This window comes from Sphaeramia orbicularis, unplaced genomic scaffold (assembly GCF_902148855.1).
Source record: "Sphaeramia orbicularis unplaced genomic scaffold, fSphaOr1.1, whole genome shotgun sequence".
Classification (NCBI taxonomy): Eukaryota; Metazoa; Chordata; class Actinopteri; order Kurtiformes; family Apogonidae; genus Sphaeramia; species Sphaeramia orbicularis.
In genome coordinates, this window is record NW_021941461.1 from 464,477 (window position 1) to 483,445 (window position 18,969).

The window sequence follows — 18,969 nt, forward strand, 5'->3', positions numbered from 1 at the left end:
TGGAGAAAAAGAAACACCTGAGCACCAAGGCCGACAACCTGTGGAGAAAAAGGTAACACCTGAGCATGAAGGCCAACAACCTGTGGAGAAAAAGGTAACACCTGAGCACCAAGGCCGACAACCTGTGGAGAAAAAGGTAACACCTGAGCACCAAGGCCGACAACCTGCCGAAAAAAGGAAACACCTGAGCACCAAGGCCGACAACCTGTGGAGAAAAAAGAAACACCTGAGCACCAAGGCCGACAACCTGTGGAGAAAAAAGAAACACCTGAGCATGAAGGCCAACAACCTGTGGAGAAAAAGGTAACACCTGAGCACCAAGGCCGACAACCTGTGGAGAAAAAGAAACACCTGAGCACCAAGGCCGACTTTTGCCGTTCAGCTGTTTGGTTTAGTTTGGTTTGATTCTAATGCTGTTTTGTAGATGCTGCTGACTCCATCCTTCAGTCCAGGTGGATGCCTGAACCATATTTTCAGAGGTTCCGTGGACCCAGTGTGGGCGACCTGGCCTCCATGGCTCCTCAGATGCTGAACCCTTACCAGGTGCTTCCTCCAGATGGATCAGAGTCTCCGAAGGCGCTGAAGGACCCGTCCTCCCTCTGGTAGGACAGCTCCCGCTCGTACCCTGGACAGAAGATACACTGAGCATGAGTGATCGGACCGGACCCTGGGGTTCTGGAGGATGGGGTGGTATCAGTGGTAACTGGACCTTGGGTCATGTAGGCAATGGCCTTGTTGGTGGTATCCGGGTCGGCCTGGTCCGTGGCCTTCAGGTACTGCAGGACGTAGATGTTCGGCGCCAGGTTGATCATGTTCTGTTCCCCACAACCATAAGGGATCTGGATCAGAGAGTCCAGACCGCTGATGGACGGGCCCAGGATGTCCCCTAAGGAAGGACCACATCTGATTTATTCACATTCAAACTTTATTTACCCTGGACCCAAAAAGACCCAAGACATGTCCACAGTCCACGGTCCAGTCCTATTACATAATGACTCCTTACTTGAGGTCAGGGGTGTCAAACTCATTTTCTTTCAGGTTCCACATTCAGCCCAATTTGATCTCCAGTGGGCCGGACCAGTAAAACATTAACAGAATAATATATAAATAATAACAACTGACAATTTTTTAGTGCAAAAAATAACATTAAATGATGAAATGATTTCTATCCAAAACAAAAAATATGTGAATAACTGGAAAAAACTGAAATTTCTGAAGAAAAATAAGTACAATTTTATCAATATTATGCCTCAACTTATGATTTCTACATGTGCATTACAGATCAGATCTACCAAGGCACAAAACAGGCAGAATATTTTTAAATTGCACTTAATTTTCTTTAGACATTCCAGGTTGTTCATATTTATTCAGGTTATTGACATTTTATTGCTAAACGATATCAGAATGTAATGTTTTTTGCAATAAATCTAAGAGAAAAAATTGGTGTTGCCATTATTTAGATTATTATTTGGTGCTGCCATTATTATTTTGCCATTATTTTGCCATTATTTTATTTATTTACAGGCATAATATTATTTTATTTTTCTCACATTAAACCAAGAAGAACATTTGGAGTCATTGTTTCTAGGTTATTATGCTGTTACTTTTGAGTTTGATACCCTTTCATTTCATTTCATTTATTCAGATCCCCATTAGAAACTGATGATTCAGTTGCTATTCTTCCTGGGGTCTCCTCTACATTACATTACAATTTTAAATTTTTACATTAATCTTACGCCATTCACTCCCACACACACAAACAGGACATATACAACAGCCCAATGCAATTAAAATAATAAAAAAAACCAAATAAGTACTATACATTCATACTCCTTCACCAAACAACAGCTGTCTGATACAAATCATGAGACATCTTTCAATATTAGCGATACTCATTCCATTTCATGCCTGTTGTGTAAACAAAAGAAGTTTTAATTTTTTTTGAAAACATTTTCTGTTATTTCCCACAACAAAAACCCTGACAATCCATTCACTGCAACCATGGCCCGATAAAAAACAGTTCTCTGTAACTGATTTGTTCTGCCTAGAGGCAGAGAACACCATGTTTCAGTGATTTGTCTTGTACGATAATTATGTTGACTGTTCACATCTTCAGGGTAATTGTTGCATTTTTGTACTTTGTAAATTCATCCCGTGGGCCGGATTGGACCCTTTAGTGGGCCGGTTTTGGACCCCGGGCCGCATGTTTGACACCTGTGCTTTAGAGGTTCCATCATCGGGGGGAACCGTTTATTTAAGGAACTGTTTTAATGCAGCACCTGTTTTTATGTGATTGTCGTTTTGTGTCTCACTTTGGCTCCGTTCACACAGCAGGTCTGAATGCACAATTCAGATTTTCTTGGTGAAATCTGATTTTTTTTGTGATTGTTGGTTCATATTCCACATTAAATTCGACTTCTATCAGTTTTGAGTCTGAACTGAATCTAACCCTGAAGTGACCCACATGTACTAAAGAGGTCCTGATGGAATATGAGACCACACAGACACACACTGTGTGAAAATGTTTTTCCCACCGCTCCTCCTCCTGGGACGCAGAACTGTGACGTTTGTCACATTTCAATGATGTAAAGGTCGGATAAATGCGACCTGGATGTTCAGACTGAAGTCACATTGGAAAAGATCAGATAGGTATCAGATTTAGGACCACATATGAAAGTGGTCTGGGCCAGATTTAGGACCACATATACGTCTGTGTGAAGCTGTTCTATCCTCAGTTCTAAATGTGCTCTTGTCTATTTATTTGTTGTTTTTTTTGTTTGTTGGTGTGGTTTGTCGTACCCATGGCGGTCACCATCACCCTCTCGCTGCCGTCCACCACGTTGGACGGGAACTTGAAGTCCACGTTGTCTGTTATGGTCCACTGGGAGGCAGAGAGCTGGTACAACCTGGAGACCACCAAGGACTGTTCCACACCTTCAGGCTGAACCACCACACACATACACAGAGGAACAACACAAATACACAACAAAACAACACAGATGCACAGCAAAACAACAGATAAACAACAAAACAACAGATAAACAACAAAACAACAGATAAACAACAAAACAACACACATACACAAAGAAACAACAGATACACAACAAAAGAACAGATAATAAACAACAAAACAACACAGAAACACGCAACAAAATAATAGATAAACAACAAAACATCACAGATACACAACAAAACAACACAAATACATAAAACAACACAAACAGGAAGTCAGAAAAACACTGTTATTTCAGGGTTAGAATTAAACATTTGTGACCGTTTCCATCATATAACCTCATAACTATAATTACACACAACACTATTTATGCACATTTATTTATTTACATGTATCCTCCTCAGACCCAGCTATGGGTTTTCTGTCCACATTTGTGGACAAGAGTTTCACAACTTTATACAAAAAAAAAGAAAAAAGAAAACTGTCCACCACAAACGACATTCCATAAAAATGTTAAAAACTGCATCTGAAAAAACTGTTGCATCATGATGTTTCCAATGTAGGCACTTATTTAAAAAAAAAAAAAAAAAGCTGGTACTTTGCTGACATTTCCTGGGTCTTAGGAGGTTATTTCAAGTATCATATTGATAATATTTATGTATTTATATTAATACATTTATCATATATTTTCTGTGAATTTCATTTCAGGGTTTTACTGCTGACTCAGTGTTGTAGAAGATGACAGCTTGTTGTTCGTGGAGTGTGTTTTATTTCTTATCTCGTTATAAAATTGCCTAAAATGACCAGATTTAAAATGATAAAACACTAGTAAATTCCAGAAATAAGTCAATACCAGTTTGATTTTCTCACCTTGACGAGCAGTGTTTTGATGACATAGTCCGACGCCACCGTGGACTTGGCCTTGACGTGGATGGGGACATCTCCGAGGACCAGAGGCCTGATGGGAAAGTGGACGTTGACGCCTTTCTGACTCCCCACCAAAACATGGCGAACACCGGGCATGCTCCATGTATCATTGTCCGCCGCCAGGAACTCGAAGGCGTTGCTCTCGGTAACGTAGACCATGACCTGACGACAAAAAGAGGCCGAATCCGCCCAGATCACGTTCAATGCAGACAAAAAGAGCTGACATATGTAACCAAACACCCACGAAACAACGCAAATCTCTGAGGGTTTGGCGTCTTTTATGAGCTGTAGGTTGAGAGGATTAAAGAAAAAGTTGGGGCGCCTCTTTATATGAGACGTAAAAGATTTTAACGCCGCTGATGCCTCGATAGATTAAAGCAACATGACACTTTAAAAAAAAAAAAGAAACAAACCCAGAAACCCTGTGAACCACAGCCGTGAGAAAAACAACACCCGCAGGTACACACTGACATACATCACAGTCAGTTCAGACACAATATGGATTTAAAGCAAACGCACAAAAACGGCCTCCGAGCCTTTGTCTGAGTGACCCACATCTGGAAAAAACAGGTTTATACAACGGCCCGGACAGAAAATAGGACTAAAACAGCAGCAGCGCATGAGTTTAGTAGCATTAATAGAATGGATATGATGTAGATGATCACTGGTCCTAATGTGCTGATGCAAATGCTAACGCTAGGTGTATCAGGATGAGTAAAACACAGACCGAATAACTGCACAATGATAAAAATAAATACATAAACAGACTAATAGGACTAAAACACCATCAGCACATACATTTAGTAGCATTAGTAGAATGGATATGATGTAGATGATATTCCAAGTCACTGCTCTTAATGTGCTGATGCTAATGCTAATGCTAGGAGTATCAGGATGAGTAAAATACAGACTGAATAACTGCACAAAGATAAAAAAGATGAATTAAAAAATAAATAAATGGACTAATAGGACTAAAACACCATCAGTACATACATTTAATAGCATTAATAGAATAGATATTGTGTAGTTGATAATACAAAATCACTGGTCCCAATAGCTTGATGCTAATGCTAACGCTAGGTGTATCAGAATGAGTAAAATACAGGCTGAATATTCCCTTAAGAGAAAGAAAGAAAAGTGAATTAAAAAATAAATGAATGGACTAATAGGACTAAAACACCATCAGCACATACATTTAGTAGCATTAGTAGAATGGATATGATGTAGCTGATATTCCAAACTCACTGCTCCTAATGTGCTAATGCTAATGCTAACACTAGGAGTATCAGGATGAGTGAAATACAGACTGAATATCCCCTCAAAGACAATAAAATGAATTAAAAACTAAATAAACAGACTAATAGGACTCAAACACCATCTGTATGTACATTTAGTAGCATTAGTAGAATGGATATGATGTAGTTGATTTTCCAAATTCATGTTCCTAATAGCTTGATGCTAATGCTAATGCTAGGTGTATCAGAATCTGAATCAATCCCAGCTGAATGTGTGAGGCTGTCAGGTTCTGTTCTATGTTCCAGTCCTGTGGTCTGGATGAAGGAGATCAATCTAACAACAGAAATGTGAACAAACTTTGTAGACGTTGTCCCAAGGAAGATACAAATAAAATTAGAAATGAATCTGACCAGTAGTTTCAGAGAAGAATATGTTTGAAGAAATTGCTAACGACAAACACAAATATTCCTTTCCTTCTAATGTTGATGGTTTAGAACATGTAAATGGTTCCAGATATCAATATAGTTCCTATTGATCACTGATAGAAGTCATATATGGACTTTGATTTGGGTCCGTGACCTTTGACCTTGAGTGACCTTGAAGGGTCAAACTTAGGTCAACAATGTCTAACATTTCAACAATCTTCTCCAAAACTACTGCTTGGAGTCATTTCTAACTTTATATGCATCTTCCTTTGGGACAATGTCTACAAAGTTTATTCACAGTTTTGAGAAATGTTGCATTTTTCAATTTTTGACAATTTTTTTAAATATTAAAATGTTCCTTTCCTTCTAATGATAACAGTCTAGTTCCTGTTGATCACTGATAGAAGTCAGATATGGGCTGTGATTCACTGTAAAAACAAAAAAATCTGTAATTTAACAGAATTTTCACTGTTTCTTTTACAGATTTTTCCTGCATTTTTATGATACAGGAAAACATCAATGAAATGACAAAAACAGACTGATTTTACACATCAAATGGAAAATCACATGAAAAAACTGTGACTGTGAAGAACCATAAAATTTCTATTTTTTAAAAGATTTTTTTTTCTTTTTTCACAGAAAAATACAGTTAAAATACATTTGCAAATGTATCATAATTTCACAAATATTTCTTTATTTATGAGATTAAACTGTTAATTTAAAGATTAATACTGTAAAAAAAAAAAAAAAAAACGAGATAAAATTACTGACAATTAACAGTAACAGAAGTATTTGTTCTGTCAGTTGAACCAGACTTGTTTGTTAATTGACAAATATCTTGTGTAATTACAGGAGGTTTCACGAAAAAAATGTTGAATAAATGTATTTTTGTGAATGTATAACATGTATAAGCACTGATAAACTGTCCAAATACAGTTTTTATCAGTGGATTGGACAACTGAGTCTCACTGAAAATTATTTATATAGATATTTATAGGGAATTGGATTGTTTTAATACATGAAAATATTCTTTATTAAACATTAAAAAGACAACAACGAAAAAAAAAAAGCAAAATCTCATGTAAAGTTAGGGCAAACAACTGTATTTGAATTATGGAAAATTACTGTATTTTTATGAGATGGTTATTTTCCGTTTTTTAACAGCACTTTTTTTGCGCCCCTGCTGCCGGAATAATACTGTTTTTTTACTTTTTTTTTTTTTTTTTTGCAGTGTTGAATGAGTTGAATTCTTCTAACATCCTAACTTAATAACTTCCCAAACTCAACCTGTATTAATTCTAGATAGAACATGACGCTGACACACGGACACTGGAGCTGTAGTTTCATATTTAACAGTAGAAGGCGCACATGCAGACCCGTTAAAGCAGACGGTGGAACTGTGAATGTTCAGTATTAGTTTGTTGCACGTGTGTGGTCTGACCTTCAGATCCTGTGGGAGGTAGTTGAACAGAACCACCTCCAGCAGAAGCTCCTCCCCTCGGATCACGAAGGGTGGGACGTTCAAGGACATGAAGAAGTCCAGGAAAACAGTGAGCTGTAGGACGAACACGAGCATCAGAAAACAGGAAGAAGTCACAACTGTGGGGTTCTTCTGTACACACACCTCCAATAATCTGCATTAACCCTGGACAGAGTCAGTTATCTGGAATAATCCTCTGGGGTTGCAAGAACAACTAATATTAATTAATACAACAATAATAACTAATATTTATTCAATATGTATTCAAACATAAATGCTTACTTTTTTTATTTAACCTTTATTTAACACATCATGATGAAAAACAGGTTAAAAGATCAGTGATAATAATAATAATAATAATAATAATAATAATAATAATAATAATAATAATAATAATAAAACAGGCAATAATTTAGAAAGAACACAAAGTAATCACAAAAGTTGCCAAAAACTTAAATGCACTATTTTCATAGTCCTGTTCATACATGTACATACTGTTAATATTTATGCATACTATTCATATTTTACTTTTAGTTCGGTTCTTATTTTATTTTTTGTAAAATTTTATATTCTATTTTCTTATTTTACTTTTACATATCTGTACCTTTTTTAATAAACATAATAATAATAATAATAATAATAATAATAATAATAATAATAATAATAATAATAACAGCCAATAATTTTTTTTTTAAATGAAAAATAGCACAAAGTAATAACAAAAGTTTGACCAAAATATAAACAAATAAATGCACTATTTTCATAGACTTGGTCATACATGTACATACTGTTAATATTGTGTCTATTCATATTTTATGTGTATTTTTATTTATTTTACTTTAAGTTCTATTGTTACTTTACTTTTTGTAAAAAATGTATATTCTGTTTTCTCATTTTACTTTTTAATTTTTATTAAAAAAAAAAAAAAAAGTCATTTGACCTTTATTTAACACACCATGATGAATAACAGGTTAAAAGATCAGTGATAACGTAAAAAACATACAATAATTTAGTAATAACACAAACTAATAACAAAAAGTTGCCAAAAAAAATTTAAATGTAATATTTTGTCTATTTATATTTTAGTTTTAGTTCTATTCTTATTTTACTTTTTGTAAAATTTTATATTCTATTTTCTTATTTTACTTTTTAACTTTTGTAAAAAAAAATTTTAAAAAAAGGAAAAAAAAAGTCATTTAACCTTTATTTAACACACCATGATAAAAAAAAAGGTTTAAAAAAAATCGGTACAATAAATAATAATAATAATAATAATAATAATCATAATAATAATAAAAACAGGCAATAATTTCATAATAACACAAAGTAACAAAAGTTGAACAAAAAATATTAAATGTATTATTTTCATAGAATTGGTCATACATGTACATACTGTTAATATTTTGTCTATTAATATTTTATGTCTATTTTTATTTATTTTACTTTTAGTTCTATTCTTATTTTACTTTTTGTGAAATTTTATATTCTATTTTCTTATTTTACTTTTTAATTTTAGTAATGTTTTGTTTTTAATTTAACATTTATTTAACACACTATGATGAAAAACCGATTAAAAGATCAGTGATAATGATAAAAAACATACAATAATTTAGTAAAAACACAAAGTAAAAACAAAAACTTGACCTTTTTTTAAGATTTTTTTTAAATTGTAAGTTCTATTTGTTCGCTTCTTATTTTTCTTCTGTTTTGTTTTTATTCACATTGTTGCACTGACTGCATTAACACTAAAAACTTGACTGAACACACAGTGATAATAAAGGTTCTGCTTGTTTTTGTTTTGTCGGTTCTGCCGGTACCTGTGCAGGACGCTGGACCACACCCAGGCCCAGGTTCTCCGACATGACGAAGGCGGTGGCGGTCCACGTGGTGATGCTGTCAGGGACCGTCAGAGAAACGTTCACTTTGTCTGAAACACTGGAAAAAAAAAGAAAAAAAAACTGACGTCACACGGAAACAGGAACAGGAGTCAGAAAAGTGGAAACTCATGCTGCCTTCAGGGGCTATCGGAAAGGTGATCATTTCTGCTAGTGAATGCAAACGTACAAGTGTGTTGCGTTCAAGTGCTTTTGTTGTCGTAGTGAAATGAGTAATGGACGAAAGACAATTTATGGACGTGGTCATTCATCTGATACATAATTTTTATTAATTTATTTTATTTTTTAAAAATTATTTATTCTATAAATGTGTAAAATCATCACCTAACAGCAGCAGAAGGTTAATAAAACCATTGTTTATCATTGGCCATGAATGCATCGTTGCTGCCTGCCATGTTGAAAAGGTCAAAGGTCATTTTCAACTTGTGGATCAACATTTTTTTTCAGTTCTCCAGTTGGAAAACAGGATGTGAAGGGGCGTTCAAGTGCAATTTTCAAGTTCAGTTAAATCAAAAAACGCGATGATTTGTTGATTTATTATCGTGAGATGACACGAGAAGTCATTCCATAAACATGAACGTAAATATGGTGTTGATTTACAGATATATTGACTATTATTATATATTAACCCTCTATGTCCTACTAAATTAAAAAATAATTGGTTTCCTGGTGTGTCCTAACCTCCCTGGAAGGATGCTGTGGTGGTCCCTGTCCCTAAGTCCAGCCGTCCAAAAACTGTGAATGACTTCAGGCCTGTCGCTCTCACCTCAGTAGTCATGAAAGTCTGTGAGAAACTGGTTCAGTCTGTGATTCTAAAGGAGACTGAACATGAGCTGGATCCAATGCAGTTCACATCCAGGCCCAACAGAGGAGTGGAAGACGCCACACTGACTCTGTTCAACAGGATTTTTAAACATGTGGAGGTCAAAGGTCATCTGCAAGGCTTTTATTTATAGACTTCTCCTCCGCTTTTAACACAATCCAGCCCCACATTTGAATTAAAAGGCTTTTAGAACAGTTTTAGATCAGTAAAAATCTGATGGGCTGGATTTTAGACTTTTGAACAGACAGGTCCCACAGAGTGAGGATGAATGGGGTTCTGTCAGACCCAGTGTTCTCCTCCACTGGTTCTCCTCCAGCCTGGCTCCTGTCTCCATTCTTCTACATTCTCTACACAAATGTGTGTCAGAGTGAATGTGAAAACAGGAGCATCATTAAGTATGCTGATGACTCAGTCCTTGTCAGCCTGCTCACAGAGGGGCAGACCAGTCCAGTCCTGTCACTGATGACTGGGTCCAGTGTGTGAGGAGTCCCACCTTCACCTGAACTGATCTGAAACAAAACATATGATCATCGAGTTTAGGAAGAAACAGGACAGGCACAGAGTCACTGTAATTAAAGGTCAGACTATAGAGCAAGTGCACTCAGACAAATACCTTTGGGACGATAATAGATGAAAAACTGAGTTTTACTGAAAACTGCAGATGTGTGTGAACAGGACCATCAGCGCCTCCACTGCCTTAGAACACTGGAACACTTCCACATGGACCCAACATCTGAACTGGGTTTTATCGTTCTTTTATTGAGTCTGTTTTCTCTTTTTGTCTGGTGCCGTGGTTCGCTCAGACCTCAGTTTCAGAGAAACTCACTGAATCAAACAGTCAGATGGTCCAGTCACCTGATTGGTCAGTCCCAGTCTGGCCCCTCCTCCCTGTCCACTAAACAGGTCCAGAGGATGGTTCTGATGGTTCCGTCAGTTCTGAACAATGACTCCATCCTTTACCAGGTGAAGTTCAGCTCCTTTCCTCTGGACGCAGGTTCTTAGTCCCAGGTTCAGGACACAGCGTTTATAAAAACAGCTGTTCCTGTCACCGTCACTGAGCTCAAGAAGAAACAGTGACATTGCACTTTTAACTTACTTAGTTATTTATTCCATTTCTTTGCTCTATTTATTATTATTGTGACTTCAAATTTTTAAATTTTTTAATGTTATGTTCTTATCCAGGTTTTTATCCCAGATTTTTATTTTATCTTTTCTGGTTTTTATGGTGTTTTATTGCATCTTGTTTTTATTTATTGGATCTTATTTATTTTGTTCTTTTCCTTCTCCATGCTGCTGTACAGATGAACGGTGGAACACTGAGCACTTATTGTCCTGTCTGTAAGTATGATCTAGTGCCTGTCTAACATGTTCACTGTATGTGTTGTTGTAATGCCAAGGCAATCACCTAGACTGCAAAACAAATCTACCTACAGGTACAAATAAAGGAACCTTGACCTCAACCCCCCTAACCCTAACCCTGTTCCTAACCCTAACCCTGTTCCTAACCCTGTTCCTAACCCTAACCCTAAACCTGTTCCTAACCCTAACCCTGTTCCTAACCCTAACCCTAACCCACCGACACATGTTTTTGTCACTACCCTTCTTCTCTTATTGTGACGTCCGTCAACATTTGTTTTTTTTTTATTTACATGACTCTAGTTGTGGAAAAAGGTCTTTCCGTTACAGTTTTGTGCTACGCCTGAAAAAACACTTCTTGCCAGCACCAAAACTTTTGATCGTAAAAACAAGAGTTTTGGTGAAATTGTCATTTTTCCATGAGGGAAATTTTTATGTGCAAGTTATATTTGCGCAATTTGAGGATCAATGGGAAAGTGACTATTACCATATCAGCATTAGCTTTAGCATAACATGTGCTAGCCCATCATTAGCCTCCTAGCATAATTATTCAAGTCATATTTTTGTCCAGATTGTGATATTTCATTTATATGCGCAAGGTATATTTGCGCAATTTGAGGGTCAGTCGAAAAGGGACTATTACCAGTGTTAGCTTTACCATAACATGTGTTAGCCTATCGTTAGCTTCCTAGCATAATTGGCTGAGTCATATTTTTGTCTAAATTGTGATATTTGCATAACTTTACTCTCCTAACACTGCTGCTTAATTTTACTTTATTGTGTTATTTATCATATGAGCTAGTCAATTATGCTAGGAGGCTAACGATATTCATATTCATGTTTTATGTTCGTGTTTCTTCACCCTGTGTTGACGTCCATCCAGATCCACGTTTCCGGAAAGTACGTTCGCGCCGGTGGCTCAGGGGGTCCGTCTGAACTTTCCAAATCTAGCATCATAATTCCCTCCCCTGCTGTTTAGAAGAAGAGGACGGTTAGCATTAGCATCCGAACGTCACAGGAAACGAAGGGAAGAGGCTAGTGATTACCAACACTTACGTAATCCGAGCTCCAGGTGGTTTTCCTCCATGTGGAGGGAGGCGTCGGTCAAAACCAACAGGTCACATGTCTGGAACCAACAAATGAAAACAGAGAGTCCCTTAAACACCCAAACATCCACCTTTAACCTTTACAGACCCAAACATCCACCTTTAACCTTTACAGACCCAAACATCCACCTTTAACCTTTACAGACCCAAACATCCACCTTTAACCTTTACAGACCCAAACGTCCACCTTTAATCCTTAAACACCCAAACATCCACCTTTAACCCTTACAGACCCAAACATCCACCTTTAACCCTTACAGACCCAAACATCCACCTTTAACCTTTACAGACCCAAACGTCCACCTTTAACCTTTACAGACCCAAACGTCCACCTTTAACCTTTACAGACCCAAACATCCACCTTTAACCTTTACAGACCCAAACATCCACCTTTAACCTTTACAGACCCAAACGTCCACCTTTAACCTTTACAGACCCAAACATCCACCTTTAACCTTTACAGACCCAAACATCCACCTTTAACCTTTACAGACCCAAACATCCACCTTTAACCCTTACAGACCCAAACATCCACCTTTAACCTTTACAGACCCAAACATCCACCTTTAACCTTTACAGACCCAAACGTCCACCTTTAACCTTTACAGACCCAAACATCCACCTTTAACCCTTACAGACCCAAACATCCACCTTTAACCCTTACAGACCCAAACATCCACCTTTAACCCTTACAGACCCAAACATCCACCTTTAACCTTTACAGACCCAAACGTCCACCTTTAACCTTTACAGACCCAAACGTCCACCTTTAACCTTTACAGACCCAAACGTCCACCTTTAATCCTTAAACACCCAAACATCCAAATCTGAATTTTTTTTTGCACTGAAATTAAGTATCTGAATTTTTTTGTCTCTGAATTCAACTATGTTCATAAATTTAGAATTAAAAAAATTCAGATGCAAAAAATTCAGATCACACATCCGTGCTGACCGTCTTCCTGCATCGGTGTCACATGACCAACCTAACGTAACTCGGTTGGCTGGCTGTGGGTTCGACTTCAGATAGAATCAATTGCTTATCCTTGGTGTCCTGGATGTGTGATCTGAATTTTTTGCGTCTGAAATTTTTGCGTCTGAATTTTTTGCATCTGATTTTTTTGCATTGAAATTTTTTATTTTGAATTTTTTGCTTCAGAATTTTTTGCATCTGAATTTTTTTAATTCTAAATTCATGAACATAGTTGAATTCAGAGACAAAAAATTCAAATACTTAATTTTAGTGTAAAAAAATTCTGTGCAAGAAATTCAGTAGCTTTTATGATTCAAAATCTGATGAGACAGATTGACTTCCATACAAATCTTATAAATATAATAAAACTAATGCTAAAGTAAAAGAAGGAAAATGTCTGTCCTGCAGCTTCAGGATGTGGATGTTATTGACCATAAATGGGCTGAAGTGTGTGAATCTGAGCGCATGTGCTGACCATGAACACAGAGTACGGATCTCCCATCTGCAGCATCGCAGACAGCTGTTGGTCTTTGTGTTCGCTGTATTCCATTATTTCCTCTAGTATCTGCGAAACAACAACAACATCAGAGCCACTTCAGTTACAAACCAACAAAAAGACAGAACACAAAAGGACGATTATTGTTTAAAACCTGTTTGTTTGGACGAGTCGGAATAAAGTTCACAGTTCACAGTTAATACTGCGGGGGGGGGGGGGGGGGGTCAGGTGTCATATGTTTACATGAAGGAGGAGGTTTTATCAGAACAACACGATCAGTGCTGGGAATGTTTAAGCTGAGGACCCTAGGGAATCATGGGAGTTTCCAGGAAGACGACGATGACAGGACAATAAAATAAAACAAAGGACAGAAAACAGAAAATGAGTGGACGTGGCCTTTAAACACTCTGACCTCAGCTTCGTCACAAAAGCTTTACGTGGACTTTTCTTTTGTCTGACGGCGGCTCTAATGTCACTGCAGTTATGAAATGTTTTTGTTTTCCGATGTGGGCCTCCGGGAGACGTTTGGTTTTGGTTTTAGCAATGGATGGTTCTCAGAAGGGGGATGTTCAGTCAGAGTTAGCATCAGTTTAATATCCATACTGTAGCTAAAGCTAACGCTAACCAAATGTACTCACTAGGCGCTTTTCCATTAACCCTTGTAGAAGCCAAAAATGTAATAACAGCCGATAACATAATAAATTTGCCATTTTTAAAATGTAATAAGCCAATAATGTAATATCTGTTCAACTACGTAATAAAAGTCCTGAACCGATAAAGTAATAACTTTTGGCCAATAACGTTATAACTTATTGGCTGGTTATTACGTTATTGGCCTGGTAAAAAAAATTCTTTGCAAATGTAATAACTGAGCCAATAATGTAATAAGTTATAATGTTATTGGCCAAAAGCTATTACATTATCGGTTCAGGACTTTTATGACGTTATTGGCCAGATATTACGTTATTGGCCTATTACATTTTAAAAATGGCAAATTTATTAAGTTATTGGCCGTTATTACATTATCGGTTGTTATTACATTATTGGCTTCTACAACCCTCAAATTGCGCAAATATAACTTGCACATAAAAATTTACCTATTGGAAAAAAATGACAATTTGCCAAAAGATTCATTTTTGATTAAAAGTTTTAGCTCTGGCAAGAGGTGTTTTTTTTGGGCATAGCGCAAATGGTATATCACGCAAAACTGCAATGGAAAGACCTTTTTTCACAACTAGTCATGTGAATTAAAAAAATGGATGTTGACGGATGTTACATTAAGAGAAGAAGAAGAAACCTGTGTGGATATTAGGGCTGTAAGAAAATATTGGTTCTGCAATATATCGCGATATTTCATTTCACAATACTGTATCGATATTAAAATGTACTGTATTGATATTTTTAAGTATTTATTCAAATGCAGATATCGTGGAGGTTCACTTTTGCGTTTTTGTTTCCATTTTATTTATTCTTATTTCACACTCTTTTATTCAATAATGTTCGTTCCTTTGTTGAGATTGAACTCAAATCCTGTTCTGATGTTAGTTGTGAACTAATAGAATCTGAACATTTGAACAGGATCTGAAACTGGAATGTCTGTAAAACAGAATTTCAGTTTGAACACAGTTTGAACATTTGGTGATATAGCATTAGCAAGTAAAAATATGTTTAGTATTTGTGCAAATTTCTGCTGTAATTCAATTTTTCAAGGAAATAATCATTTAACAAAAAAGAAAAAAACAAAAAGAATTGCCTTTTTAACAGTATCATGATATATCGTATTGTCATCCTACTATTGTGATTGGTATCGCCAGATTCTTGCCGATACACAGCCCTAGTCGGTATGTGTGGACACACCAGGAAACCCAATCATTTTTTAATTTAGTAGTAGATAAAGGGGAAATATATAATAATAATGAATATATCTGTAAATAAAAATATTGATGTTCATCGCCATGTTTATGGAATGACTTCTCGTGATATCTTGCGATAATAAATAAACAAATCATCGCATTTGTGATTTAATGGAAAAACCGACATTACGCACTTCTGTTTTTTGGACATTTAGTAAATATTGGTAAAGTTTTGTGCAGATGTCCAATGGAAAAGTGACTAAAGTTGACTGGGTACACTTTCCAAAAAATAAGAAAAAGGACCAAAAAAATTTCTATATTACACTGTTTTTCTGGAAGTGGACATAATTAGAGCTACGAGTACTCGAGTAATTCAAGTACAAGAAAATCCTGAAGTCATTTTTTGGATTCTGAAATGACCCTGGGGTCCGGTTCTCACCGATTCCTTAGTGAGGTCGTTGTCCGGTCCGTCCAGCTTCGTCGCTTTGTCCGACACCAGGATCCCGACCAGTGACCCGGGTTCAGCCACTGACACCGTCAGAGTGACTTCCTGTCCTGGTTTTTTCATCGAGTCACTGAAGCTGAGAGACACCTGAACAACAGAAGGTCCAAAAAATACAAGCAGATCCGCATTTAGCATAAAGAAAGAAATTACGAAGACTTTGCATGTATTTCAGAGGTTGGAAAATGTTTAATATCCCAATCGGGAAATACGTCTTTCATTCATGTTGACATTGTAACAAAAATTACTTCAAAGATGTAACTAAATGAAAATGATGTAAAAGACAAAACAAAAATGACCAAACAAGATGAAAAAAACAAAACAAAAAAAAAGTAGCTGGAATAACAACAATATAAAAGATGGAACAAAATGAAAACAGCAAAAAAAAAACACATAGAAAATTAAAAATAATGTAAAAGATGAAACAAAAATGTAAAAGATGTAAAAGATGCAGTGAGATAAAAACAATAAGACATAAAAGATGAAACAAAACAAGTGTAAAAACTTAAATTAAAAATGAGATAAAAATGTAACAAAAATTACTTCAAAGATGTAACTAAATAAAAATGGCGTAAACAACAAAATAAAAATGACCATGAAAATGTTTTTCATAAAAAGTTGGTGGAATAATAATAATATGAAAGACGGAACAAAATGACAACAGAAAAAAAAGCAAAAGGAAAATAGTGTAAAAGATGAAAAATGTGAAGAAAAAAAGGTACTGAGATAACGAGAACAAAACTTAAAAGATGCAAAAAATAAAAATACTCTTAAAGACAGAATAAATAAAAAATGAAGGGGAAAATTGTAACCAAAATTACTTCAAAGATGTAACTAAATGAAAATGATGTAAAAGACAAAATAAAAATGACCAAACAAGATAAAAAAAAAAAAAAAAAAAAGAGAGAAAAAAAAAGTCACTGGAATGACCACAATATGAAAGATGGAACAAAATGAAACAGCAAAAAACAAATAGAAAATGGAAAATAATGTAAAAGATGAAACAAAAATGTAAAAGATGTAAAAGACGTAGTGAGATAAAAACAATAAGACAAAAATGCAACGAAATAAGCGCAAAGACTTAACAAATAAAAAATTAGAAAAAAATTTTACAAAAATTACTGTAAAGATGAAACTAAGTAAGTGTAAAGACAAAATAAAACAAAAAAACAAGGTAAAAAAATTACACAAGTTGTTTAAAAAATATAACTTCAATGAAAATTATATAAAAGACACGACAAGATGCAAAAAACAAAAAAAACTCAGTAGAATGAAAACAATATAAAATATGCAACAAAATGAAAATGACATAAAATAGATGATGAAATTAAATTATTTTGATTATCATGAAAACTCACCTCGTTCTGTAAAGATACTTCGATCGGCAGATGCATCACATCGTTGACGATCTCGCCGTTTGGAAGGACACAGAAGACGATGATGCAGGCCACAGGTGCCCAGGTGGATTGTGGGAACAGGGTCAGATCACCTGTGGTTTTCCCAGCAGACACCAGCCGACCTTTGACCTTCACCTTCAAGTAAACGGACGAGAACAAACAGAGTCTGAAGTCATTTTAATGCATTGTAATGGGTGGATCTCCTTCTGTGCAGACGATACACTGCTTTATATTGGTGTTAATTCAGTCAAAACCACAACACTTCAGGACTTCAATGATTTTACATGTTTTATCCTGGATGTGTTAGTGTTTTTATGTTTATATTCTAGATTCAAAAACAAGACATTAACTGAAAGAATGAACAAAATTATTATTATTATTTTCCATTGATCCTCAAATTGCGAGAATATAACTTGTGCATAAAAATTTGCCTAATGGAAAAATGACAATTTCGTCAAAACTCTTGTTTTTTTTTCAATGAAACATTTATCTTATCTAATTTCCCCATATCTTATTTCCCCTTATCTTATTTTATTTCACCTTATCTTATTTTATTTCACCTTACCTTATCTTATTTAACCTTATCTTATCTTTTCTTATCTTATTTCACTTTATCTTAATTCCCCTTATCATATCGCATTTAACCTTATTTTATTTCACCTTTTCTTATCTTATCTTCTTTGACCTTATCTCATCTTATCTTATCTTATTTACTCTTATCTAATCTAATCTTACCTTATTTCACCTTATCTTTTCTTATTGAACCTTATCTTATCTTGTCTTATCTTATCTCACCTTATCTTATTTCACCTTTTCTTATCTCTTCTAATTTAAACTTATCTTGTCTTATCTTATCTTATTTCACCATATCTTATTTCCCCTTATCTTATCTTTTTTATCTTACCTTATCTTATTTCACCTTATCTTATCTCATCTTATCTTATCTAATGGAAAAACCCACATTACACACTTCGGTTTTTTCGACTTTTCGTAACTGTAGGTACAGTTTTTCGCAGTTGTCCGATGGTTCAGTGGTTTTCGTACCATGTAGTGGATCTCAGTCAGGTCGAAGTTGTTCTGTATTTTCAGTCTGAGCGCTGAACCCACCTGAAGAAACAAACACTCAGTATTTAGAACTGTCCAACCCAGCAGATGTGAAGGTAAATATACGACAGGAAGGTTCTGTGGTTTTACCGTTGGAACTTTGGAGGGTTTTTTAATCTGCACGTAGGAGTTACTGGGCGATTCGTAACTGGCGTAGAGTCGTAGCGTCTCATGGGCGTCCTGAAAAGACGCCTGAAAAAAAAAAAACAGGAATGAAGACAGAGGTACGGTCTTTTCTTTTCTTATTAAATTTGAGCGTCTTCCACTGATATTTGACTACGTTTTGGCTTCAGTTTATTCAGAAGAAAAATCCTGAGAAAAGTTCATGTCAAATTTATGTTATCTGGTCTTATCTTATCTTATCTAACGCATCTTGACTTGTCTATCTTATCTCATTTCATTTTATTTTGCCTTATCTTTTCTTGTCTTATTTTATCTTATCCTGT

General features: G+C 35.6%; 1 protein-coding gene across 1 annotated transcript in view; it reads right to left on the bottom strand.

Annotated features, from left to right (window-relative positions):
* The window catches only part of LOC115415849 (CD109 antigen-like), a gene marked incomplete at its 5' end in the record, with an annotated part of 37,364 nt that overhangs the window by 9,743 nt on the left and 8,652 nt on the right, over positions 1-18,969 (bottom strand). Inside the window, 13 exons of the mRNA XM_030129500.1 lie at positions 541-625; positions 710-886; positions 2,800-2,941; positions 3,824-4,042; positions 6,983-7,096; positions 8,839-8,956; positions 11,958-12,066; positions 12,152-12,221; positions 13,647-13,736; positions 15,960-16,112; positions 17,381-17,554; positions 18,464-18,526; positions 18,614-18,715. Of these exons, the coding sequence (XP_029985360.1) occupies positions 541-625; positions 710-886; positions 2,800-2,941; positions 3,824-4,042; positions 6,983-7,096; positions 8,839-8,956; positions 11,958-12,066; positions 12,152-12,221; positions 13,647-13,736; positions 15,960-16,112; positions 17,381-17,554; positions 18,464-18,526; positions 18,614-18,715 (1,616 nt within the window). The remainder of the gene's footprint in view (positions 1-540; positions 626-709; positions 887-2,799; positions 2,942-3,823; positions 4,043-6,982; positions 7,097-8,838; positions 8,957-11,957; positions 12,067-12,151; positions 12,222-13,646; positions 13,737-15,959; positions 16,113-17,380; positions 17,555-18,463; positions 18,527-18,613; positions 18,716-18,969) is intronic.